Source organism: Lipophrys pholis (genome assembly GCF_963383615.2).
Source record: "Lipophrys pholis genome assembly, chromosome: 9".
Taxonomy (NCBI): domain Eukaryota; kingdom Metazoa; phylum Chordata; class Actinopteri; order Blenniiformes; family Blenniidae; genus Lipophrys; species Lipophrys pholis.
The window spans coordinates 23,171,575-23,197,823 of record NC_137639.1 but is presented as its reverse complement, the minus strand read 5'-3'; the positions used below and the strand labels follow the sequence as shown (position 1 = coordinate 23,197,823).

Genomic DNA, 26,249 nt, shown 5'->3' with positions numbered 1-26,249 from the left:
AGGCTGGGGTAAGTTGGGTAACTCGCTGAATTTGGATGCTTTTTTTTTTACATAGTATTTAAAATTATAATAGAAAAAAATAACTATTTGAAATCTTCTCAATGTAAATCACATTTCCTTTAATTGTTATTGCCTGAAATATGACCGGAGATTCCACGTGTAAAACTATCCTGAGACATTTTTTAATATTTTAATACCACCCAGCTCATCATTTTTAGGCCCGGAACAGGTTTTCTTTTTTTTTTTATCACCAATTTGCACAAATCAAAAGATCCCAGGATGCCGTCAGATGGTCTGAAGGGCAGAAAGAGGAGAAACAACCCCCAGAGGAAGCTGCAGCCCTCCCCCATCTTATAACCATGTTTTTTCGATCGTGTCCTCCATTGTGGGTCATTATGGAGGACAACACAGTTGTGAGATATACAATCTAACACCACTAGATAGCACTGTGAGCTCAAGCTGATTACCATCACTGCAGTACTTGGTTCAGAACGCACACACACGGGCAAGAAACCTTGTAGTTGATACACTGGCAGATTTCTGGGTTTAGTATTAGTAGACATAAAATGCTTTTATTATGGATATAGAGGCGAAAAGTTTGAGCTGACATTCTATGGCGTTGACTGTTTTTCGATGTTTTGTTTTTCAGATGCACATTATCAGAGGCAACAGGCAAAGGTTACATATCATGCAAACTAGATAAATTACTCTTTATGTGTACCTTTGCTATAAAGTTAATCATCCACTGGCAATAATGTAGTGCTCTTAGTTTAAAAAAGGAAAGAAGAAAAATATACATACAGTATGTAAACAGTCAAAGAAATTGCACTTTCTTGGCATGTTATTAAAAGCCACACTACTGAAAGAGAGCATACGTTTAACACGGGGAAAAAAACCTATTTCACTGTCACTGATTGTCTGACCAAAAAACAAAAAATACACTCGGCTAAAAAAACAGATAAATCAAGTAATTCTACCAAAAAAAAATACAATCATAGTCAATTGTAATGAGAAATATCTGCTATATTGGTCAGCTGTATAATTTGTTAAAAACATCTTAGTAAAATGAAAGATTTAATCATCAATTGTATGTATAATCCAAATAGTATTGTCACGTATAACACTAATTGTACACGCTACTGCTGATAGGAGAAAAACAGGTCTTTCTATGTACTGTACATTCACATAAACTAAATGCTTACTTCCACTATGTGGATAAGCCCAAAACAAACAATCTACTATGCATTTGTACAGGAAAAGAAATGACCTCCAGTCCTCAAATATTCAAAACTTTAAAAAAAATAAAATAAAAATACCAAAAGAAGTTCTTATATAGTCCTTATCAGAGAAATATTGCTTTTAAAGACTGCATGAGTTCGCTTAGACACAAGACAACATGGCACTTCTACAGAGCATTTAGGGGCAAATCAGTCTGAGCTTTCAGTCCCCCCCCCCCCCCCCCCCCCGTCTCCCCCCCTACCAGGACATTCTGATTGTCAATGCTCTGAAGCAAAGAGTGAAACATTCTCAAAGGCAGTCTGAAGTAAACAAAAACACTTTTTACACGGTCACCTCCACTCGCTAGGAAGAAATACTGAAAATAGCTAACGTTACACATTCCCGTTGTGAATATATTCCGTCCGTTTCTTTAGCAGATAGGACACAAGCTGTCGCTTTTTTTTTATTTTCTCTTTTTGTTTGTCAAAAAATAACTTCTTTCTTAAAACCTCATTACAAATTCTCTTGCATTGATGCCAAAATTCCTATCACTAAGCCCCCCACCCCCACCCCCCGGCCTATTCACTAGTACATAGCACACACTGTCTTGGTAAAGTGAAGAAAAACCCCTTACACTGTCTCAACAGCTTTTAACTGGCTCACTTCTCCTCGTGCCATTTCCCAAAGGTGCAATGTGACTTTGAAAGCTTAACAAGAAAATGAAGGTTCAATTTTGACCTACTTAGGGCCCGGGCTACATTTCTTCTCTCCCCCCCGGGCAGCTTGAGCGCCTCGTCTCTTGGAAACCTAAGGATCCGAAAAAGCTGAGTACCATATATGTCCATTTTTTGACTCCGCGTGCAATGACTGTCTTTCCCAAAATCCTTAAGGTGCCAAAGTAAGAGTGATCAGAGTCTGTGTTTGTGTGTTTATAGTGGGTCCACTCAGCTCACGTACAAGTCTTTAGTGTGCTTGTTCATCCAGCACTAGTGCAAATTCATTTCAGCTGGTCTGTTTCTTTCTTTCATCCGGGACAATCTCCTGTTCCTCTCATCCCTTGCTGCTTGGACAAAAGACGTGTTGCCATGGTTTCATCCTTGGTGTGATGCCCTTCAGAGTGCGAGGTTCACCACACTCATCTGTCAGTGTGCGAGATGTCTTTCTTGCATTTGCAGCTCCTATAATTCTCAAGCTTTCTGCTTCCTTTTTCCTCACATGTTCTCAGTGCTACTGCTACTGTTAATAGCGGTGCTGTGACATCGGGTGGTGTCCATCTGTCCGGTGGTGGGCCTGGTCCCTTTCTCAGAGTGGTCCCACCTACAAAAAGTGTTGATACTCTCAGTGAAACAATGCTCTCCTGGTTGTTCTCCTCTTGATTGCGTAGCTGATGCTCTACTTACCTCTCTGTCTGTGTTAGCTTATGAATGCTGTAGGTTCATAAGTAAATCATTGAGCCGTTTCCTCCTCTGTTCTCTGGTGCAGGCCTCTCCTTCCCCTCGTTTTTCTCCCTCCTCCTCTTGTCTGTTCTGGGTTTTCGTTGGCTGCAGCAAACATGTATGCACAAGTAATTGCAAAAACAGACTTTTACCCTTGTGGAGATTCTCATTGTTAAAACTGAAGTTTTAGGGGTTTTTTTGTTTTGTTTTTAACTCACATGGGGGCTGGCAGTGAGTGAGCTGGAGGTGTCCTGATTTTGGTGGTGGGGGTCACTGCTGATAACCGTCACCTCCACCCCCACTGGGAGATCTGAGGATCATAAGTAAAACAGTTCAAAATGTTAGTGAGGGCAGAGAAAAGCTGATGAAAAGCAGCTCGCCGTTCCTTCAATAAATATATCTGTGTAATATAATATACTGTATATTATGTGAGCGCCCTTATTTCTCCTAGATTTCTATCTGTGATCACTGAGGGAGTCGTTGATGGAAACTGTGTGGTTTCACTCCTAAAGTTGATGGCTGCTGGGTTCTTGGACACCAGCGGTAGATGACAGAAATGGGGAAACATTTCTGCAGGCTGAATTCTGAGGTTGGAAAAACACTTAGTTTGCGCTGCAGAATATGATATGGAGGGACAAGCCAAATATGAGGATGGCGGGCTGTAGGTGGAGCACACAGCACACAGCGCACAGCGCGCGCACACACACACACAGCGCGCACACACACAGCGCGCACACACACAGCGCGCACAAACAGCGCACACAAACAGCGCACACAAACAGCGCACACACACACACACACACACACACTGAAAGTAAAAGAACATGTAGAAGAAAAGGTCCACACTGATGTGCGGTAAAAATGACACAAACCACGTACACATGTGCACACACAACGCCTACAGAAACAAAAACGAACACACACACTTGCTTCATGGACCTGACTTGATGTGGCAGTCGTCCCCATTGGCTTCATCACAGGTTAGATGCTGTGAGTCGCCCTCGTCTTCCTCCGCGTCTCCGTCACGCTCCCTCTCTATCCTCATTTGGATCTGCCGGTCCCTCACAAGCTCCCAGTTCCTCACGAGAAACACGTGGTGCTTCATCACAAAGCTCCTAGCCCGGCACATAGGGATAAACATTAAACACCAAAGCTGACCTTTGTCCAGTAACAGTGCATCACGCAGTTTGTCATGAGAGAAGATTTCCTGGCTTCCTTTTCATACCTCTCACTGCTGGTCAGAGGCTCCATGTCAAGGTGAGGGAACAAGCTGGTAATGTCACTGGAGCTCTCCTCCTGTCCAATAAACAGCAAAGAGAGCAAACCATGGATGTTTGTGGAACAAATTACAACCTCTAAAATGCAATCAAACAACCTCAAGTGACAAAACTCACCATAGCCTGGTGGAAGGATGCTGTCCTCTCTTTTAATCGGCCTGAACAAATCAGAGAGATACAAGTACCGTAAGACTCTGTGCTGTAAGTGTATTGATCGAACACACCAGCTAATCCAGAGCAAAAAGGACATCAACTCACAGTATCGTCGCTTCCTCTTCAGGGGGACAGCAGGCTGTCGAAGAAGCTGCAACAAAACAGCCCGACAATTACATCCTAATACAAATACACTACTCCAGAAACTATTCTCTTATCTCCAAAGATGATTCTTCATGTAAAAAGTCTAATGACTGCAGGACACTACCTGATTATGCTGCCAAAGCCACATCACGTCATATGGCAACTGGAAATGGATTCGTTTTAGCCTCAGGTACTTCCCTGGAGAAGAGTAAGGGTGATTCAAATGAACTATTACAGCTGTATCAAACTGCTAGATGTCTTTACATTGTGTTTTATACTCACCAACGTGTAGGGGAGCAGGCAAAAGAGTATACTCATTCTCTTCTGGTGAGTACTCCATACCTTCTCTGCAGTTTTTCTGGGCTTGGGAGGGAGGACTAGAGGAGGAACATGCCAAATAAACAAAAGTAGCTGATAACCAAAAAATGTTATAATAGGTTGTTTATGGACTCGGATGACTCACTCTGTAGTTTTGTAATCATCCGAGTAAAGCCCTGCCTTCAGAAACTTCTTCACAGGAGGACCGTCCACTCTCTCCTCTCTCTGTATGGTTTCTGGTTGGGATGGAGCCTGGTCGAAGTCTGATTGGCTAAAAGATTCAGGGAGGATGTCACACTCGGGTATATCCTCAGTGACACTAAAAGGAAAGCATGAAGAGAGATAGAATGATAGAGAGGAAAAGAGAAAGAGAGAAAAGGCACTGGTTTAGCACACAGTGCTGAAAACGATGGGTTAATATAGCAGTTGTGAGTGGTTGTATTGAATATTCAAGTCAACCAGCTCAGGTGTTCACCTATGACAGGGGGAGTCACCATGTTTCCTCTTCCGTCCTCTCTTCCTCTTGGCCTGCAACTCCAACTCAGTAACCTGCTGCACTGTGTCACCTCCTTCCTGCTCTCTCGCTGGCACCCTCGCTTCTTTTCTCCCTCCCACCTCTCTCCCATCTCTGTTGTGGCTGTGTCCTGGCAGGAGGTCAGGCGATGACATGGACGGAGCTGCGGAGGACAGCGCGGGGGAGGGCAGCGGGTGCTTCCTGGGCCGCCCCGGCCTTCTTTTGTTTTTCACCATTAAACTGTCTGGTGTTGGTATAGTTTTCTGCTGCCCCCGGCTTCTTGAGTCACCTTGTAAACCTGCAGCCGCTGAAACAGAAAGCGGAGAGGGAGGGTGTGAGGCAGACGGAGGCAGGCAGGGAGGGTGGGGTGTAAGTAGTGGAGCGGAAATGAGACAGATGTGGATCAGTGATTGAGCCGGCAGGAGGTGTGAGGTGAGGCTAGTCTTGGCTGAGTCATGCACATGGGCCACAGATTAGGTGAGTCACAACGTTTCCTCTGACCAGATCACTTCTGGGAAATGCATTAAGACGTGATTTATGTATACACGCACACGGTGCAAAAAAAAAAAAAAAAAGGGACCTCGAGGGGACACAGAACAGTGTGCATACTTGGTAACTGCATTTGCAAACGCCTGCACTTTGCACACATTTTGTTTTTGCACTTTCCCTTAATATAAAACATGGCCTGACAAAATGTGTAAAACATGTTTCTGACTGTGCTTGTGTTAACACACTGCACTTCTAAACACATGGATTTCTTTAGATGGTAAAACGTCAAATTTAGTCCCCCTCTTTTCGGTCCTACTCTGACGTCCGTGCTATTCCTTCATCAATCTCTCCTGAGGTCATCTATCTTTTTGTTCCATTTTCCACAGCCTCTGACAAGACTGACCACTCTTTCCTTTTTGGATTTTTCCAAGTCAAATGGGCCTCGTTGGCCAGCGGTGAGGAATAGGCTAGGCTTTAAATAGCCAATCTAGTGGTTAACTAATGACTGTGTTCACTGAATAGCCATGGGCTGAAACAGCGTGTGGTTCACTGCAGACCGAGAAGATGTCAAAGATTCTCTGGCAGATTCCTATCAAGATACTGCCCTCCTGCTATAATACTTCCTTTTCTTTCTTATTTTTTAAATTCCAACAGAGAGCGGTGCCAGAGTGGCTGTGTTTGTGCCAGGCACCTTCTCTTGCACAGCAGAGGGACTCTGAGATTGGCTATAAAAAGAATGGAGTCTGATTTCTTCTCAAACACCCTTGAGGCTTTGATGCATGGCTCAACAACACCTGAGAAAAAGCAGTGCTGTCACTGGGAAAACTAGTGGACCCACGATTTCATCTCCACACCGTGCAAACATAGAAATCTGTCACACTGTGCAAATAAGTAAAAAGAGGTTCCTTGGCATGAAGCCTATACACTCAGCTCACTGTCAGATTCTGTTTGCTGTTGTTATATTTTTGTGGCAAGCACAGCTCTCACTAGATTTTCCATTTTATCGTGATTAATGTTTGTATTCTATAGGGACTGTATATATTCTGCTGGTGAAACAATAACACACAAGTCTGCATTCACTAAACTTAAAAGGAAAACTCTCAGTCGAGATTTTCGTAGCATCCTTCAGCAGTTTCCAGCAATATGACACGATACCCTCACGCTAAGCAGAAGCATGAACTTGTAAGGGAACATTTATTGATTGAATCATTGATACATCCTCACCTGCTTCTCTCCTCTCGGTCCATGCCGGCTCGTCTCTCCTCCATGACCTCTCACCACTTCCTGCAATCCGACTGGCCAATCCACTCCTCAGGCCTCTCCCTGCTGTTGCTAAGGCTGCGGATGTGAACAGGTTGGTATGGGTTGGGGATGGCGACGTCCTGTAAGGGGGTAAGTCTTGAGCGTCCTCACTGTCTTCATCCTCTCCATCTGATGCAGTCAGTCTGCCAGTATGTTGCTCTCCTGTAAAACCTCTCCAGCTAAGATTTGAGTTTCCAAATCCTATCCCTCCTAGGCCCCCGAATTTTGTCCAGCTCTGGCCGAAACCTCCCCAGCCTCCACCAAAAGAAGACAAGTGCGAGGAACCTAGCCCCAGTGAGGTGAGTGATGTATGTTTGTACCTTTCTGCTGCTGCTGCTGCTGCTGATGATGAGGCAGCTGCAGCGGCAGCGAAGGAATCGTTTCCGTTCTCACATAACCAAGGTGATTCTTTAGACAGCATAGTCCTTGCTCCTCTTGTCCCTTTCCGTCCTCCTTCTCCTTGCCCCAAAATGAAGGTTGACCTAGGTTTTGAACTGGTTATCCCCCCTCTTTCAATCCCTTCTTCCTCTTCATCCTCATTTAATTCCTCTTCATCCTCCAAGTCCCGGTCACAGTGCCTGTGACGATGTTTATGCTTATGCTTGTGTTCGCTTCTCCCACAGCCACAGGAGAGGCCAGATGTGAACCCTGAGCCGAAGTGTGGACCACCTCCACTGGATCCTGCCATATCTCCCTCAGCCTCTCCTCCAAAAGCTCCCTCCCTCAGCAGCCGACTCCTCCGCCTGTGGAATCTGGCCGGGTTGAGGAGGAAGTGGGCATGATGGGGCTGATGCGGGGCATACTGGTGAGGAGAAGGGAGTGGATAGGAGCTAGGAAGGTGGTGGAAAAGAGTTGTTGCTGGGGGATAATTGCTGTAAAAGCCCATACTTTCAATGGTTTCCTGAAATTTCGATGGGCAGCCACATTGCCTACGGTCTGGCTTCTTGCTACAGTGACAGGGGTAGAAAGGCTGCGTGGAGTATGAGGGATTAGCAGAGAAGGAAGAAGGGTGAGGCGAGTAAAAGCCATTCAGGTTTATCCTAAAGATGTTGGAGCGGAGGGAATGAGACGCAGAGTGATGCCGCTTTCCTGGATTCGTACCACCATCAAATCCCTGTCCCAGTCCTGTCCTCACCCAACTTCGCCGTCCAATTTGGACTTCACTGAACCGTCCGATCAGGTCCTCAAGATCAGCCAGAAACTCCGGATCCTGCATGTGCAGCTGCTGGTGCTTTTTCTTGTGTTTGTTTTTCTGTCTCTTCAGTGCATTGTGCCCAAGGCAAGAATAATAGTCCGAATGTGAGCACTTGTTGTGTCCCGGGCAGGCGCAGGGACACAAGCAGGCACAAGAGGAGGGACAGTCGAACTCCCTACGCCTGTGCCGGTGTCTGTCTCGGTGCCGCTCCATGGTATTTAGGTTGGTCACAGGGTTTACGTGTTTGGGCAGGCGAGAAAGGGGAGAGGAGATAGGAGAAGGACGGTCCACAAAAGATGGAGTGTGTCTTTGACCCCCCAGAATCATTCCTGACCCCTGGCCCAACCTCAGCATGCCCCTCGCTCCCCGCATCTCCCCTCGCTCAGAGACGCTGTTGTTATCCGTTCCGATGCCACTGTCGCTTGGTAGCGTCTCCTCACTGTGCGACTCACTCCTGGGGGAGGGCGTGGCCTCTTTCAGGTGGCAGGGAGAGCTGGGTGTGTGGTGCAGAGGAGGGGTAGGACAAGAGAGCTTACATGAAGACTGGTGAAACGGAAAGTGATGCCTTCCCTGACACGGACAACTCTTCTTCACAAAGGGGGAGATTGATGATGAGGAGGGAGGGCGAGGGGAGGTACAGGAGGAGGACGGGGAGGGGAGGGAGAAGGGTTGAGAAAAAAGTAATGAGGACGTTGGTTCTGTGAGGCTTCCATCGCTGTAAGGACTCTGGGCCCCACTGGAGTGGGTGAGAGATGGGGAGGGGAAAGGGTGAGAGGGATGAGGCTGTGGATGGCTGGAGGAGAAGAGAGATGTTTCAGAGGGATTGGTGAACAGCGAACACGGAGTGGAGCTCTGGCAGGTGGAAGTCAGATTAGCGGTTTGAGATTTTGGCTTGCGTCCTCGCCTCTTGCCCATGTAGATGGTCCCTCGTTTGCTGACATTGATCTGAGGGCCCAGCTTACTCCCAAAAGAGGAGGACAGGGCTGAGAGCGTGTGCACTGTTGTAGCTTCTATTGATTTACACATTCTCAGCGAGGTCTTGCCATCGGCTGCCTCACCTGCCCTTCCCGCTTTTCCCACGTAGCCAGACAACAATACTTTGTGAAGTCTTCTTTTCTTTCTTTTCTTCATTTCATTTATCAACCTCTTAATCTTTAGCTGCCGGTTCCCTTTTTCAGCGGGATGAACATTTTTGCTGCTCTCGATATGACCAGCGTGATTTGGTAAATCTTCGCATGGGTTCACGGGCCTTTTAGGAGGACGGCCACGTTTCTTGGGGCTGGATTTAGTCTGAGCGGCACACGGCCGTATTGGACTTGGCTCCGGCACAGGGGCTTTTTGAACTCCGTCACTCCCACGAAGAGGCACCTCAGTTGATATATCATTCGGAGAAAGTCGAGGGGATGATTCATCCAAGCTGGAACTGTGTGATTTGGGACGGCCCCTTTTCCGCACAGCATTTACAGGGCATCTGGAAGCAGGGGGGCTGGTGTCCAATGTAGTGTGACTCTGCTTCGGTGCTGAAGGCTTGGTTGCTGAAGAAAGAGAGGAAGAGCTGCTGGTTACGGAGCTTGAAGGTGCCGAGTGTGACTCATCACAAAGCTGAGCAGTGGCTTTGGCAGGAAGGGGCGTCTTCAAGTTCTGGGGGAAACTTGGTACAGGATTATGTAGGAAGTCCGATGGGACTTCATGATTATCCGTCCTCTGAGTTCGGTGTGCCAGCTTGGTCCAGCTGGGTCTTCTGGCTTTGCGTTTCTTGAGCGGCCGGCTGTCTTGTTCTTGAGGGGAGGAAGGGGGAGAAATGGGGGCATGGGCAGAAGGCATGGGCAGAGAGGGAGGAGCAGAAGAGGGGGGGTGGCTTGGAGGCACAGTTGAATATCTTGAGACATCCTGTTCTTTTGATTTACTGGTATCACCTGTTGGGGTTGCTGGCTCAGCTTGTTTAACTGACTTGCAACTATCATCTGTCTTTTCTTTCTCGTCTGCTCTGCCCAGATTTTTGCACGTTTTGTCTAGTTTACCATTATCAGCCATTTCACTAGACTTTCCAGTATTATCCTCTGTTCTTTGTTTGTCCGGACTGAGCTTATCCCTCTTTTTCTCAGCTTTTCCTCTGTCAATCTTTAAGTCATCTCTCCATAGATCATCAGCTCTATGCTTTTCATCTTTTTCTTTATTGTGCCTTTCTTTTCCATCCTTCTCTTTTTTCTTTTTCTTGACTTCCTCTTTTCTGCTTCCATTCTTTGCTCTTTCAGCTTCCAATCTATCTCGCTTTGACTTCTTTTCTTTCCGTTTCTCTTTCTTTGCTTTCTTCTCTTTCTCTCTCTTCTTTTCAAGTGCGGGCTGTAGAGAGGGATCCTGACCTTGGGACTGGCTGGAGGAGACATCTGTAGCGGGGGAGGATTGTGGTTTGGAGGTGACTGTGGGATAGGAAGGAGAGTCTGGCCTACTCTTACTGGAAAGGCTAAAGTCTTTGTGGGAGACTGAGGAGATGGGAGGTCTTGTAGAGGAGTCCATAGAAGAAACAGAGCAGGAACTGCCATTTTTCCCAACTTTGTTTTTTGTCGAGGACGTGCCAAGGATGCTGGCACAGCTTTTCCCATTCGATAGTCCCTTCTGTTTAGTCGTCTGAACCAAACCATTATGTTTCTTGGAGGTGTTTCCTTCATTCCTGGTTTCCGAGGCTGCTTGGGTGCAGGGGGTGGAAGGAGCCGCTGAAGCGATCCGGTCTGTTGTGGGTGAGCAGGCTTTAGGTCCTGTAGAGACGGGCTGGCTGTTGACACACGAAAGTTTGTCTTTTTTCACTCTCTCCGATGAGCCATTTGAATTCACCTCTGCCTTATCAGCCAGCTTGATAGGAACCTGGGGAATGCAAACATACAAACTCTGTCATTAACGGCATTGGCTGTGACATCCATTAGTTTTTTGAACGACAGTGAAGGACAATGCAAACGAGGCAGTAACCCGAAGTGCTTTTGTTATTGTCTTCCCAACAATAGAGAAAGTGAGCCTCAATCGGGCAGAGAAACGGGGCCACACTGACGAGAAGGAAAGAGTGAGGTGGTGAAAACAAGAATGGGGTTGACACAGAAAGGAGAGATACAAAGGCAGAAAAAAAAGAGAGGAAGGGAGTGGGACAGGGGGGAGTGAAAGATAAATGAGAGCAGGTAGAGAAAAAAGGGGATGTAAAAATAGAAGAGAGGGACAAATATAGAGACCCAAGCAGAGAGCGAGAGAGAAAGCTTTGCTATTGGTAGCTATAAATTGCCACTAATAGAGAGGAGAAGGCTTGACATTTTATACTTGTTCTGTAATTTTGGGAATGCTGGAGCTTGAGTGGCGGTTACGCGGCTAAAGCCATAAGCTTCCCCTTGGGTGATTGTCATAAGGACTGATGGACCAATGTCTGTAATACTTCCAATTGGTTGCTGTGCTGTTGTCCTATTTATAGGCCTGTTTATTCTAATGTGCTACTAAGGTTTCAGTACTGAAACAATAGTTTATTTGACCATAAAACAACAGAGAGCAAAGCAGAAGATTTCAAACTACAAAAGTGCAGCTACAAGCTGGTGGTGAACTGTGAAAAGGAAAAAAAACAGCTACAGCACATATGTGTCATTAATATTCAAAGGCAGCAGTCACTGCAACCGTGAAATGTTTTATTTTAAGCAAACTTGTCTTTGGGTCAGATTCGACTTGAGTTGTTGAAAATAAAAAGGCTGGATATGTGTGTAGCCCGGATCATAAACCTACCTGTTTGGCAGATTTGGTCCCGGGGCTGGTAATGGCAGGTACTGTGACCGGCATGGAAGCTGTAGCAACTGTGGATGATAATGACAGTGGCTGTGATGATGAAGATGACGATGACAATGATGATGTGAGTGGTGGCGAGGCAGCAGATGCAGTCTGTTTGGATGTGGTCTGGCCAGCATCCAATCCTGAGCATTGCTCTCTGTTCGCCTCATCCAGGATAGAGCTAGTTTTACTCTGCTGGCTTGCTCCAACCTCGCCATCCCCCCTGAGCAGTGCCCCCCTGCCTTGTCTCTGATAGGTCCGGATGGTGGGCTTGCAAACATAGCTCTCCAAGATTTTGGGGGGCTTTTTGGTACGCTTGGTCTGGAGTCCGATCCGGACCCGTACGTTCCCCTCGGAGCAACTCGTCTCTCTGCCAGAGATCTGGAGCTGCTGCTGCCCCACACTTCCACAGCGCCCCTCGATGAGCAACTCCAGCACTGCCCCCTTGTCTCCCTCTCTCTTTCTTCCGGCTCCTCTTTTCTCCTCCTCTTTTTTCCCGACATCACCACTCTCCCCATCGCCTCTCCTCTTTTTCTCCGTCACCTGGTCCTGCTCGGAGTCCTCAGGTGCAGAGGTGGTCTCTCGAGTGGAGGCGGCGGTTGGAGGGGATCCCCCCTTCACTCTCTGGTCCATCAGAGAAGTCCGGGGGGAGACAAACGATGCAGCAGGGTTCCCAATATAACACTTTTAAATAGGGGTCAACGGTGAAGAGCAGAGTCCAGCAAAAAAATTTTTTACAAAAAGAAGGCTATAACTATCCAAGTCCAGCTGGATCCCGTCATCAAGCCGAGGAAAATCTTCCTCCCGTCCTGCAGGCTCGAACTGAGAGGAAGAGATTTTGAGGCAGACAGAAAGGGAAAGAGGAGACAGACAGAAAGGCCAGTGATTAGTCATTTCAGTGAGCTCAGATGCTGAGGAGCAGCAGAAATGAAATCGAAGGGAAAGTCCCCATCCTGCATGCAGCTGTAGAGAGGTGCTAAAGTCTGTGTCCACAGAGATGATCTCATCATACAGAAAACTCAGGGGGCCGATCAACGTAGCCGATTCCGGGAATGTCGGCATTAACTGGAAGAAAGATTTACTCACATTCCCCAAAAAGAGCCTCAGCAACTTTTGGCTGACAAGCTGAAAATAAGAATTGATCTGAAAGACAGCAACCCCCCCACCCCCCCAAAAGGTGTACGCTTTCACTTATATCCTGATCCAAACTCTGCCTCTCTTCCGATCGATACGTCAATCAATCAACTCCAGAGTGATTCTAACACTTGATCCAGTCTCCTCCCCTCCTCTCCCCAGTGTCTTTGCGCCTTCTGTTCTCAGCTACTCCCACAAGCAATTCTCCTCCCGCCCTTCCCGCTGCTGTACTTTCTTTTCTCTCCGAAACTCCCCTTTTCATGTTTGGCAGTAAGCTTTCGCATGCATTCTCTATTAGCCCCATCCACCAATCCCACCCCCCACACCTCGCTCTCTCTCTTCTCTCTGTAGACCACACACCAAAATGGTTAACTCTTACACTGTATAAACGTTAATCAGAACCATATTTCCTCCTCCACGTCGTTCTTTTCCTCCTCTCCAACCTAAATCCTTCCATTCACAGTGCGACCGTTCCCCTCCTCCTCCCCTCTCAGTAGTGGTAACACAAATCCGTAGGAAAGGGTAAAACTTATTTTTGGAAAGGAGTGCAAATTCCTCCTCCTCCCATTGCTTCCTCTAAAGTCGAGTAAGCTTTTCATTGACCCCATTGTAAATGGACTTTTAATGTGACCATACAGCAAAGCAACACACCCTAAAATAACATTCCCCTCAGCGGAAAAACTTTCCCTGCGTTCAACAGAACTTATCAGAGGGAAGCAGCATCTTCTATCACGTTTCCTTCATTATTCTCCCATTCTCATTAAGGGAGACGCTCATCCATTTTCTAATAAAACACACCCTGCCAAGCATTCACCCAGCCCTCTCCCGAGAGCCTCTTCTGAAATAGCTCATATCTCTCTCGATGTGCTAAACTGCCCCTTGAAACTTACGAGAGCATCTCAGATAATGTTTTCATTTAGGAGCTCAGTGGGCTATCTCCCCTGCCCCTTGGTCCCTCCACACCCAAACCCTTTCTTTGAATCTCACAGGGCTCAAATCAACATCTGTTCCAGTAACCGCTGTTATGCAACAGTTTTGAAGAACATTTTTCAAGGCCACACCTCCCTGGAATAAAATAATACGAGCACTGAGATGGACCGTCGTCCTCTTGAATGGCTGAAGCCGCTTGAAGGAGAATGTCTCCTCCAGACGTGGATGACGTGGACGCAGGCACGAGGAGAACACAGAGCCAAATGAGTTACAACCCTGTTTTGAATTAAGCTGTGCTGGTCACCCGGAGGTCACAAGTGGTGACAAAGGGTGAGAGAATGTTTTCCATTAAAGCACCAACACTGGAACTCTCTGCCTATTGAGAATAGACTCACCTGGACTACTGCTTCTGTATCACATCTTAGGATCTTTCCTTTCATGAAAGCTTTAAGGGTCTAGAGCTTTTACTTGGGATGTCCTATCCATTTGTTTTGGTTTTTTTAAATATGGTTTTACCAATTCTATTTCTTGTTGTGTAATAATTGTTTTACTTTTCTAAGCACATATTCAAATGTAAACCTTGTGTCATTAAAACTACAAATGGTGAGCTGATGCCAGCATGCATGAAGATATTATGCACCTTGCACATAAAACTACTGCAACTGATAATATGATCATTTCCAAATAAATTCGCAATACATCGAGAAATAAAGTAAAATGACTCGTTCTAATATTGTATAGCTCAGTAGTGCGTAGATTACAACACTATAACAGCCAACAGGATTACTGTAATGTATAAACTCATCGTACAACCTTTGGACCGCAGTGGTGTACTGGTTAGGACTCTCTCTCGTCATACCAAGAGTGTCCCCAGTGGAGTCTGCATGTTCTCCCTGTGTGTGCACGGTGCTCCGGTTTTTGAAAGTGTGTAAATATGATTGTCTGTCAACCTGTTTACACTACTGGCCTTTGCCCAGTCGGCTGAGATCATACTTGAAAACACAGTATTGAAGATGGAAGTATGGATATACAGAAACTTTTAAAGGGATCAAGTTTCAAGAAGGGGTGGAGCTTCAATGATGGTGACCCCAATCCTCCTTGTAATGTGATCGGTTCACTAAATTGTCATTGTTTGTAACTTGTCAGTGATGTCAAGGTAGGATGTCGCCGTCTTTTTTTTTTATTTTAAAAGAGAAATCTTAAACTTTCCAGTGATATCAAGAGGACTAAACTTTAAAGATATTTCTTTGTTTTTAACATTAAAACAACTGAAATACATGTAACACCCTATTGCGTATTGGTAAGCCAGTGTTGTACTTTGCTGTTGAATAGTTTACTAATTGTACAGAAGAATGAAAAGAGTGATAACTGAGGTGACATGTGCAACCTTGTATCAGTGATGGCGAAAAAAGAGAAACAAATCATGCCTTGAAAAAGATAAATAATTCATTGCCAAAACATCGAATATAAAGAACTGATTTACTTTAAATGAACAATTATAGTGCCTTTACACTATTATTTTACATTTCACCAGAAAAGTAGTAGCAGAAAGTCTACAGCTTTCCGTTTCTATGTATTCCATTCTGCTGACATATGAAGGGTTCAGAAAAGTGCAACATAAATACATAGTTAAACCAAAGAAGAAAGTGAGAGTGGCAGGTTTTCAGACTTGAAAGGCCAAGCCCATTCAACATCAGTCAAGACGCATACTAATAGTGTTTCATACTGAGCTATACCTCTCAAAGATAACTCAAAATTATTCTAACATTAGACCAGGAGCTATTTCCAGTGACAGGATGATGGGTGGACTTGACACTGTAGTCAGTGTGGTTCCTCGGGAGCGCCGAGGCAACGATTAAATCATGATAATAGCCCACCATATTTCCAGCCATCACCACCATCCCATGACAGTCTTATCATCAATAACTACAACACCATTATCATCTGCCTGACAACAGTGGAAATTGGGCTCCAGTGATGGCATCTGAGATTATTGAGCCATGAAGTCTGACTGCTCCACAGACACGAGGGAAGTTTCTCACGTGAGTCTCCCTCCTCTTCCTCGCCCTCCTTGCCCTCTCACACACACTTTTCCCCCTGTTATTAGTGTGTTTGGTCGTACATTGTGTACCCAGGTCGCAGCTGCGTAGGCTGCCTGATGTTGCTACTGTAGATACAGTACGGGCAGCGGGGGTGTTACCGCCGCACCGGAGCGTCAACAACAGCTTCCTTCTCCATTATGACTTTGCGTACCTCGGGAAAAATATCACTCTCCGCGCCTGGCGCTGTCGCACTTAACGAATGATACACACATGCACGTGTTGTTGTTGTCGTCACTCGTATCGCCGTGGTTAAAAACACGTCTCGCGCAGCGGAGCGCACCGAAAGAAAAAAAAAAACAACCAAAAAAAAAAAAAAGAACGCGCACGACCGCGACTTGAAAGTCAAACATGGAAGAAGTGGGAGGCTACGCAGCCTCGGAAAATGTGCTTGCTTGGTGGTGTTTGTGATGGGGATTAGTCCCCAGAGCCACCTTTTACCCCCCCACCCCCTCTCCTATCTGCCCTCTGCCAGTCCTGCTGGTGTCAGCAACATTGAAATAAGAAATATCGCCGCGCACGGAGAACGCAGAGGGAAACGCACTCAGCAACAAGGGATAAAATTAGCGCAAAAGCGGATGCACGGAATTGTGTGTATCCCACGGTGCGTCGAGAGCACTGATGATGACAGGCCTGCACACATTTAATACGGACTGCCATGACAAATCTGTAATGAAGCTACGCAGGCTACTTACCCGAGAGCGCGTCCCGGAGACAAACTGCGTTCAGGCAGGAGGTGAAGGTGTCGCCGTCCTGCTGCTCTCCCGCTCCGCACCGACACCGATCCCCGAGCTCCTGCTGCATTAGATGTCGCTTTGATTACATAAGTGCGGGCAGCGGAGGTTAAAACACCCCCTAAAACCGAGTTTCAGTCCCGTCGGAGCGCGCAGCCTGCTGTGCAACAACATTGGCGCGGGTGTTTTCATAATCGCACAGTCGACGGAGCTCCGTCGGCGCGTCTCCGCAGCTAGGTGGCGGACTGGATCCGCCGGATCCGTCTCCCCGGCACACTTCTTCTCGGGGGGGAAAGTTGCTCCGCTCCCGCCAGTTAGAACGCCTCAGATCGGGGCTCTGGTTTGCTCACAGGCTGTTAACGTGTCGGGACGACGCGCTGAGGGCTGCAGCTGTGTGTGCGTGCGTGCGCGCATGTGTGTGTGTGCGCGCAGGGTTACAGGCTGACAGCGCGAGGGGGGGGTTGGTGGATGTGCGGGAATGCAATTGCGTGGCCATTTTCATGTGGCCAAAGGAGGAGATAAAAACGGTGAATCCAGCTCAGGATCACATTGCGGGTCATAGCAGGCGTTTGAGGAGGAAGGGCTATTTAGACGCTTATTAAAATGGCGACGACTTGGCCGAAGTAGGCGCTGCTGGTCGGATTTAGGGGAGGGGGGAAGCTCAAAAGTTGCATTGCGTAATGTAGTGTGGGATCCAGTTTACACCAGGCAGATTGGGCTATTAGCACTTATTAAAAGTTAACATGTGTGAGCTGCTTATAGTGCGCACCGATCCAAAACTACAGCGTCTCCCCCCTCAACGCATGCAGGAATTACGCAGCATGAAAACACGTATAAACCACCTCATAAATATACATGGCGTAATAGATGGTGTTACTAAAACAGCAATATAAAGAAGTCATAACTACATTTAATTTGATGGTATTTATTATTACTGACATGGAGGAAATCAGCAGCCTCATCATTTTTTCTTGTTTACAGTTTCAAGGTTTTGTGCAATTGTCGCCCTGCTCGTTTATTGTTGAGTTACATGCATACATACAAACTGCACAAGACATTTTTTTCTCATTTGAACAACCAGTGCTACCTGCTGGTGGGTTTCTGTACGTCCACTCCAGGAGCAAGAAAGTACAGGAAACTGTGTTTAATGTTCTAGTTTTAACTCTTTCTCAAGGACAATCAGGATGAAGTTACAATTGTAAGATCCTTTGTTATAGTGTGAACATAGTGTCAAGATGAATGAATAAATCACAGTTTCTCTTCCAACGTATTGCTTACAGCCTACTTCTATCATACCCTATATTAATCTTGGTGCCATCTCCCGTATGTGGAAACACAAACTGGTGTCCGACTGTTATTTCTCATCTTCTCAAAACACTTTTCACTGATCGAATCTGTGATCTTAAAATTTGGATCAAAAAGCTACAGTGTGCACATAAACATATTACAACTTGGGAGTTCCCATGATATATTTTATGATGGGAAATATACTTGCATACACTTGTAGGCTCAGGGCAGTTACATCACAGTCTAAAATCATGAAAAGTGAAAACTTTGACAAAAAATTCTGACTCTTTGTTTTGAGTTCTACACCTGTGGGTTTGACTTTTTTCATCGAACAACTGCATCAGCAGTCCATCCACGTATCACTTACATTTGTTTGACCAATTTTAAGGTTGCAGGTTCCTGTAATCCCAGCTGGAGAGTATGCTTTGGACAGGTCACCAGTCTAGCTGGACTAAAACAGAAAGAGATAATGATGATTAATGGTACAAAGCACTGCAGTTATATTTGCATAATGTAAACTGAAATAATAAAGGCAACCAAAAAATAAAGATGTGTGCATATTATCCCAAATATTTCTTGACAAATTGATGACCACAATTGAATTTGTAGCTAATCCTTTCACGAGTCATTGAGAGATAAATGGAAATACACATTAAAGCGAACAATGCAATCAAATGAATAAAATGTCTTTTTGAATGAAATAAAAACCAAATTTGGTCAGGGCACACACCAAAAAGGCATTGAATGCATAACTTAGCTTGTATGATACAAAAATATTGATGATGATGAGGAAGACCTGTAAAGCATACTACTTCAAACCAGTACTGATCAAGGCAGTTGGGGTATAGGCTGTATGATGATTCCTGAATCAACCAGGATTTTTTGTTCAACATCTAATACCTGTACAGGAAGACTTCAGCCTTCGAACTTCTCTAAGTCCTGTGGATGTTCTATATTAGTAAATCACAAGTAAAACCAATAAAAGCACATCCAGGCAGATCAGGCTGCTGTGTGGTCAAGAAGAAGCTTCACTCCCTGGTGATAGTTTGCACAGAAGAAATGTATGTTCACCTGTTCAGTGAAAGACTGCTCCTCATTACACTAAGAGGTGCAGGACTAAGAGGGTGAAAGGGAGAGGTAAGATGACAGATGATGAACAAGATGGAAACCTAAGAGGAGCAGTAGCCTGACCACAACTACAACTGGACACTAAATTTATCTATCTATCTATCTATCTATCTATCTATCTATCTATCTATCTATCTATCTATCTATCATCCATCTATCCATCCATCCATTCAGTTTTTTCTTTTGTGTTGTTTTCTATTTCTGCGGGAACTTTTAATTTCCCTGAGGGCTTTTCAACACATACATAAATCTCAAGAGATCTATAAAGTTCTAATAATAGACTACACAGAGGAAAATGCACTGCATCTCTTAGAGCCCTTTGGTTATAAGTTGTACACAGTAAATTGACTTTTTCCTTCCTGGTTTACGTGCATGTAGCTGAATATGATATATAAAAGAGAAATCTCTTGTTAAAAGTATAGATCTGTGCCCGACAGACAGTTATAATGAGAGTAAACATGTGGAAATGTCTATGTCTATGGATAAACACCATTTCCCTCGTCAGTTGACTTCTGGTTGCTACGCTGTGATTGGCCGGACAGGGCTCTGACGTCAGTTCCGGCTCTGTGCTGCATGATGGCGGTGTCCATGTCGGCTCTGGCACATTGACTTCACCCGGAGCTGTGTTCTCTGTAGTCTGTGAAGCTCCTGGCCGGGACGGCTCTGGGGTGGGAGACGTTACGTGCAGCCGTCAGCGGCCAAGGCTGGAGGAAGTGAAGGGTTAAAGAAGAGGTGAGCTCGTTGTTTATGGACGCCTCAGCTAGCCGTTAGCTAAGACTTTATACAAGGTTACAGGACAGTGCGTGCCCAGACCTCACCTGCTCGCGAACGTAACCGTGTTTTCTCCCCTTCAGATCATGGCTCTTTGCAGATTGTCCCTCAGACTACGAGCATCGGTAAGATCGGTGTGAACACGAGCCCAGATCATAATCTGAGCAGTTTACAATCTAGAGAGTCATTGTTATTGGAAAGTAGAGGAGGTCAGAGCTCGAGACAGTTTGTGTTCAATGTTGCAGGTAAACCACGTCAGGTGCCTTCATACCAGTGACTGTGGGCAGCAGCACGAGGCTGTGGCTGTGGAGTCGGACCCTGAACCTTTCTCAGTGTTCAGGACTCAGGAGAGCGATCCGGTAAGTTACACTGACCCCAACAGCTGTGGAAAAGTGGACTAATATATCTTGACAGCTAATTAAATACGTACTTATTGGTAATTACTTTGATTAATGTGTCTGATGTTACTTCTTGAATTGTTCTGACATCTTGGTAAGTTAAAAGCCCTGTAGGTTTCTCTGTAATGTTGATGTTAAAGTTTCTGCACAAGGGATGAACTCAGCCAAAGATCAGATGGGATGTGCACCTGAATTGTATACATGGAGCTATATAGAGGAATTACTGAGTTGTGATTTGGGGAGAGATTTATTTTTGCTTCTCCCAGAATAACCATGGTGCCTGGTTGATCCTGGGCTTCCTTCTTTTTAGTATCAAACATATTTTGCATCTCATTACCTTGAAAAGAAAAAGGCTCGATGATAGGAATACAGTGAGAAAGGCAGATTTTATATGCTAATGACAAAATAAATTATTGAGTAGAGTAGTAGTAGTAGTAAGTAGTAGTAAAATAGAATAAATAATGGAAAGTTGACTTCCACTTCCTCATTTAACTAATTGCAAGTTCCATATACTTCATATTCATTACATAGAACTATTTCAAGCTTTTTAATTAGTATTCTAGCTTTAGCTATATTACCTTATATATGATAAATAAAAGATGTTAGAATCTTCCATATAAATAACTTAGAAAATATCCAAATTAATGTTGTTTTTGTTAGCTGCTCCTGTATATCTCCTTGATCCTGTGGGGTAAAGATGGAGTGAACACACAGTATAACAACGTTTGCTGCGTTGCCATCACTACAACTGTATATGTTGTTGCGGCTGACCCGTCCGCTCTGCTTCCTCCCTTCAGGCATGTCAGTCACAGAATCACATTGGGCAGTACTACACGCTGCCGCCTGCCCACACCCGTCCTCTGTTCCCTCACGGCCTCCCCTGGCGTTATCAACAACAGGCACGTGGCTTCGAAGATGTCACAACACCCAAATAATATAAGCGTAATTAACGTGTTTTGTCAAAAATGAATATAAATTCATTTCTATTCATGTGCTTTCAGGTGAAGACGTTCAATGAGTGCTGTTTCATGGTGAGGCAGCCGGCCCTGGAGGTCATCTCCTACATGAAGAAAGCAGATTACAGCAAACCTCCCCTGCGATATTTATTCTGTATCCTTTAAAGCACACAGTCACACTCTTCCTCCTTCCGGTCCTGCAAAAAAAAACAACAACCTGCTGTGGTCCTTAAGAAGCCGTTCAGATGGAATGAAGGGGACCGGTAAGACGATGTCTCTCTGTCACACGTTACACTTCTGCTACACGCAGGGATGGCTGCTGCTGCATATTCCCGACGGTAAGCAACAGTCTGAACCTCGGACCGGTGGAGCGAAAGTGTCGACAGCTAATCCTTCACACCTTCTGCCTCCTCTGCCTCACGCAGCTCACCTCTGGGTGAAGAACTGTAAGGATCTGTTGCCTTCATCGTTCAGGCCGGATCGATTCGATCAGCCATTACAAGCCACCGCGTGGCTGCGCAACTTCAAGATCACCAACGAAAGGTTTCTTTCACAGGTAACAGTTGTTACAGTCTGCTTTTCAGTTCGTAATATTGACTATTATCAAACAGAAGCATCTTGGAGGGGAAAGAAAGGCATTGTTAACGTTTCAGATTATTAAAAAAAAAAAAATCCCATATTTTATGTAATTAAATCTAAACTGAAATATGTCAAGATTTTTTGTATTACTCCTCATTTTTCCAGTTTCTATGAATCTTATCTGTTTCTGGCTCACTGCTAATGTGGTAAACAGTCAGAAATATCACAGAGTAGTTTTCTTTCCCTTTATAACATATTTTTGGGTTTTGTCCTTAATATTAAAAAGCCAAAAAACAAGTAACTTGTTTGACATTACCTGAACTTACTTACATGTGTACATATAAAAAGAAGAGTTAGAATTACAGTCTAATCTGAAACTAATCTTCTATTATCACGTTGGACGTGAGACACGTCCTGCTGCGTTTCTGTGGCGTTACAGGTTGGGATACGTCATTTCAAGCGGCAGCTTATCTGATCAAGTGCCCATCAGAAAACACGATGGAGGAATCTCGTGAAGCAGTTCCTGCAGTAGCTCTTTCCGAGAGTGAATAGATGTTATCCCACTCTTCATTAAGGGGAACAGCTTAACAGCTTTATGCAAAGTACAGCAGTGTACCAGAGTTGTAATGTACGAGTCTGAAAAAAAACACCTCCCACTTTATGGTAATGCTGCTTCCTCAGTTGCTCCGCCGATCGTAATTCTGAACGTCTCTCAGGCGTGTGGAGCAGACGTAATAAAAGAACCGGCCGGTTTAAGTTCATATCCTGAGGATAGACTTAGATCAGAATCAAAGCCCTGAGTTAATTTTTTGTTTGTTTTTCTTCAACATGTCTCCGTGCAGCGGGACTTATTAGCATAAACAGTTTTTCACCTGTTTCGATGACTTGTGCAGCTCTGCTAGACGCCGGCTTTCCTGAGGAAGTGAAGCCACTCTTAAGGGAGGCCCCCTGAACATCAGGGACAAATAGAAAGCATTACGACATCTCAACGTGCGCCGAGTTATCCTGAAAACCAAGCTTGAAGTTTGTTGTGGATCACAAAGCAGACTTCATGTTTTCACTATGAGGGTTAAAGAAAAAAACTGGTTCAGAAACAAAAAATAAAACTAAATGGAAAGTTATTTTCTTTCCTCTTCCCTGTTTCAGATCAAGACAACGCACCGCTACGTGTGGACGAAGAGAGAGTTCACAGAGGAGGGACGTCCACTAGGAGAGCTGGTGGATCAGGTGAGACGCCTCGCCGCAGGTCTGGATTTCTCTTTTAGCGTTGATGCTTGTTCATGATCTCATCCGCAGAGAAACTCCCGTCATCTGTTTCTTAGTTATTTCAACCCGACTTGAATCCCGTGTAGTGTCCATTAAAGTTTCATCTTCCTCTTTACCTCGGGTGGTGAGCTATAGCTGGTGGACTGAACACTGTGATGACTCGGCACTATTTCTTTGGACCGCGGCAACAACAAAACACTTGAGACTTTCTTTCAATCATCTGCTCTTGTTTAGTGTTTAATGGTTTTAAAGCTTGAAACTTTGGGGATTTTCCTCACTTTCGTGAGGTTGATAGTTTCATTTTGAAAGTACTAATTAATTATTCTGAACAAATTGCAGAGTTGATGACTGGAGGAAGTTATGTCACCCAACGAGGTGCTGTCGTTTTGTGATTGGAGGATGTATTAATAAACATCTGGGTTGAAAAAGTAGTTGATGTTAATGGTTGTTTTTCCCCGTCTGAATCCATTTCACTCCTGTTTTGACATCTGTGTTTGATATTTAGAGGCTTCAAATTGAAATCAGTCGTGTACCGCTCTCCTCCCCACACACGCGTTCCCATAACCGTGGCGCTCAAAATCCGCCCCCCACCCCACCCTCCCCCCTTCAGAGTTGTGTGCTGTTTTTATTTCCCTCCATGATCTGTGGTCACCGGGCCTCTGACGGCGTTCCATCTGCCACAGGGAATCTCTCGTGTGAAGAGCAGCAGCGACGTGATCGGGGCGGTGTTGAAGGAGCTGAAGCAGCAGAGCGGGCAGCCCGGCACAGACTTCCGCCTGGCCGTGGCTGTGGACGGCGTCAACGCCCTGTGGGGGCGATCCACCATCAAGAAGCAGGATAAGAGCACTGTGAGGAAACGGGAGTCACAATCCCATCGTGTCGTTTTGTCATGTGTTTCTCACGTTCTGGCTTTCATCAGGTGAATCCAGACGAGCTCACGCTGATTCACAACCTGAGGAAGCTCATGAAGAATGACTGGGTGAGCAGAACGCTACTTTATATATATATATATATATATATATATTTTATTTTTTTTTTTTATCTAAACAATCCAAGAGGAGTTTGTAAATGAGGTGCACTTCTATATCACAGGTTGGTGGAGCCATTGTGGCCACGTTGTCCCAGACCGGCTCTCTGTACACCGCAAAATCTGCCTTCTTGCCTCAGGAGCTGCTCGGAGAGGTCAGAGGTCATTTTAGTTGTTCTGTGTTTGTCTGGGCTGTGAGTTTGGAGGTCCCGAGTTCCAATCCGCTGTAAAAACTGGCCAAACCTTTGGTAGAAGCTGCGGTGGTGTCCTTTGTAAAAAGAAGCAGCCGGATGGAAGTTCTCAGAAACATTAGAGCAGAATGGAAAAGTTACATTTTTACATAATTCAGTTCAAACTTAAACATTTTTTTTTCTACGATAACTTAGCCAGTGTTTTGAATTATTATTTGTATTCGTCATAGTCTCGGTCATTTTGGTTTCGCCGATAGATTCATGTTTTGTTTCATAAAGTGATTTATAATCTTTAATCTCGTTCCAAAATGTTAAAGTGCAGGTGTTAAAAAAACAAAACAAGAATAAAATCTAAACGTTTTAGTCTTGGTGGAAAAAGTGGAATTTAGATGTTTTTTTCTCTTGCCCTTGTACTGGGTCTGTGCTTTTCTTCTCAACTGTAACTATGGTTGATTTTTGTTTTTGTGACCAACAAAACAAACTACAATTTTAAACTATTATCGGGAAACAAGATTATTTTAGGATTTTTCTGATCATTAGTTTGAGGCCCTCAGGTTCTCCTTCCCTTTCCGTCGTTAGCCGGTGAGCTTTGCAGAAACACGTTTCAGTACTGCCCCCGCTCTGCTCTGTCCAGCTTGCTTTCCGCACGTGACAGACTTCGTGGTGTTATTTATCACCGTCGTATTTATCTCATGGGCGAATGTCACAAGATCAATTTGCTAATGGACCAATAAATCCATCTCTGTCGGCCGCCTCTTACTCGTATTCGGAGCAACGACTCCACTGAAGGAAAGTTGGCCATAAAAACTTCTCGCCCGATAAAATATGTCGGCATTATAATGGCACAGCATCAATCACTTCGTCTAACGGCGAAAACGGACTTGAACTCCTTTTTTTTTTTTTTTTTACATGCAAGTTCAAATTTTGCTAAATTATTTCATTGTTTCCCACTTGACATGTAAAAGGTGAAGAGACTGGTGTCTGAATGACATTTTTTTGCTCAGCATTATTGAATGCTAAAGAACATCAATCTGGGTTATTTGAACAAAATTACAGTATTATAACTTAATAGACATTTTTATAGCATGACATTACGCTTGATTACATTTTTTTCTATCATCGTATTCATCACATATTCAACAATGTCTTCTAGCTTAGTGTTTCTATTCCAGCAGAAACGTGAAGAAATTCTGAGGTTGCTGATTATGGTCCGATAAAAGCTCAAGATTTACACAAATGTTAAATAGTTTGACTCAGTTGAAGATTTGTTGCTGTTTTAAATTTGATATCAGACTGAACGAGTTTGGATTTTTCACTTTCTTTAAATGTCACAGCAACAAAATATCTTCCAAAATAAAAGCCACAGTGGTGAAAACACATAAGATTGGAGGATTTTATTTCAAGATCTTGTTTGCTGTAATCTTCAATGAGTTTATATATTTTTTTCTTTTCACCCTGACCCTTTGTCTGCATTTGGCTCCTCAGAGAGGCTTCGACAACATGGATCCGTTCGTCCCCGTGTCGGTGTCCAACTACAGCGAGAAAGAGTTCGAGAGCTGTTATCTTTACTACGGGGACCGCCACTGGTTGCAGCATCCACAGAGTGAGTAAAGACTTGTAACAGCAGACTCTTTATATACGGGCATGGCTGTGATTGTCTTCTTGTTTTCCACCAGGCCGCACAGAGGAAGGGAAGAAAGAACTTGTGTTTTTGAGCAACAGGAATCCGGACCTGATGGACAGAGTTTGTAGCTTCTTATGAAATCACAGAAAGGGTCAAACCACACACAAACAAAGTAACTGTAAAAGACATAAATGTCCATGTTTATAAAGTCTGTCTCTGTGTAAATTCTGATGCATGCTTGTTTCTTTGATAATAAAACATTTTAACTAAAAGAAAGAAAAAAA

The 26,249-nt window shown here is 44.7% G+C and overlaps 2 protein-coding genes across 8 annotated transcripts; one reads left to right on the top strand and one right to left on the bottom strand.

The window, feature by feature from the left end:
- Positions 1-548: 548 nt before the first annotated feature.
- Positions 549-17,363, bottom strand: LOC308114859 (uncharacterized protein). 7 transcript variants are annotated; one of them, XM_080472088.1, is made up of 14 exons: positions 16,700-17,363; positions 11,800-12,663; positions 6,774-10,908; positions 5,022-5,367; positions 4,692-4,865; positions 4,511-4,605; positions 4,353-4,426; positions 4,190-4,235; positions 4,049-4,089; positions 3,880-3,950; positions 3,594-3,769; positions 2,873-2,964; positions 2,619-2,759; positions 549-2,535 (listed from the first exon to the last, which is right to left on the bottom strand). In XM_080472088.1, the coding sequence occupies exons 2-13, from the start codon at positions 12,472-12,474 to the stop codon at positions 2,637-2,639; spliced, it is 6,048 nt and encodes a 2,015-aa protein (XP_080328214.1). In that variant the 5' UTR covers positions 12,475-12,663; positions 16,700-17,363; the 3' UTR covers positions 549-2,535; positions 2,619-2,636. The 7 variants fall into 7 exon arrangements, 2 of the variants coding, with proteins under 2 accessions (XP_080328214.1, XP_080328215.1); XM_080472089.1 differs by having other exon boundaries at positions 4,692-4,817; XR_013935649.1 differs by having other exon boundaries at positions 550-2,535; positions 3,581-3,769.
- dap3 (death associated protein 3) lies at positions 15,699-26,228 on the top strand. Its single transcript, XM_080472090.1, has 14 exons — positions 15,699-15,947; positions 19,696-19,885; positions 20,008-20,049; positions 20,170-20,283; positions 21,120-21,221; positions 21,324-21,432; positions 21,524-21,616; positions 21,704-21,834; positions 23,004-23,084; positions 23,807-23,971; positions 24,043-24,102; positions 24,216-24,305; positions 25,827-25,944; positions 26,018-26,228. Exons 3-14 carry the CDS (start codon positions 20,011-20,013, stop codon positions 26,101-26,103), a joined length of 1,188 nt encoding a protein of 395 aa, XP_080328216.1. The 5' UTR covers positions 15,699-15,947; positions 19,696-19,885; positions 20,008-20,010; the 3' UTR covers positions 26,104-26,228.
- The last annotated feature ends 21 nt before the right edge of the window (positions 26,229-26,249 follow it).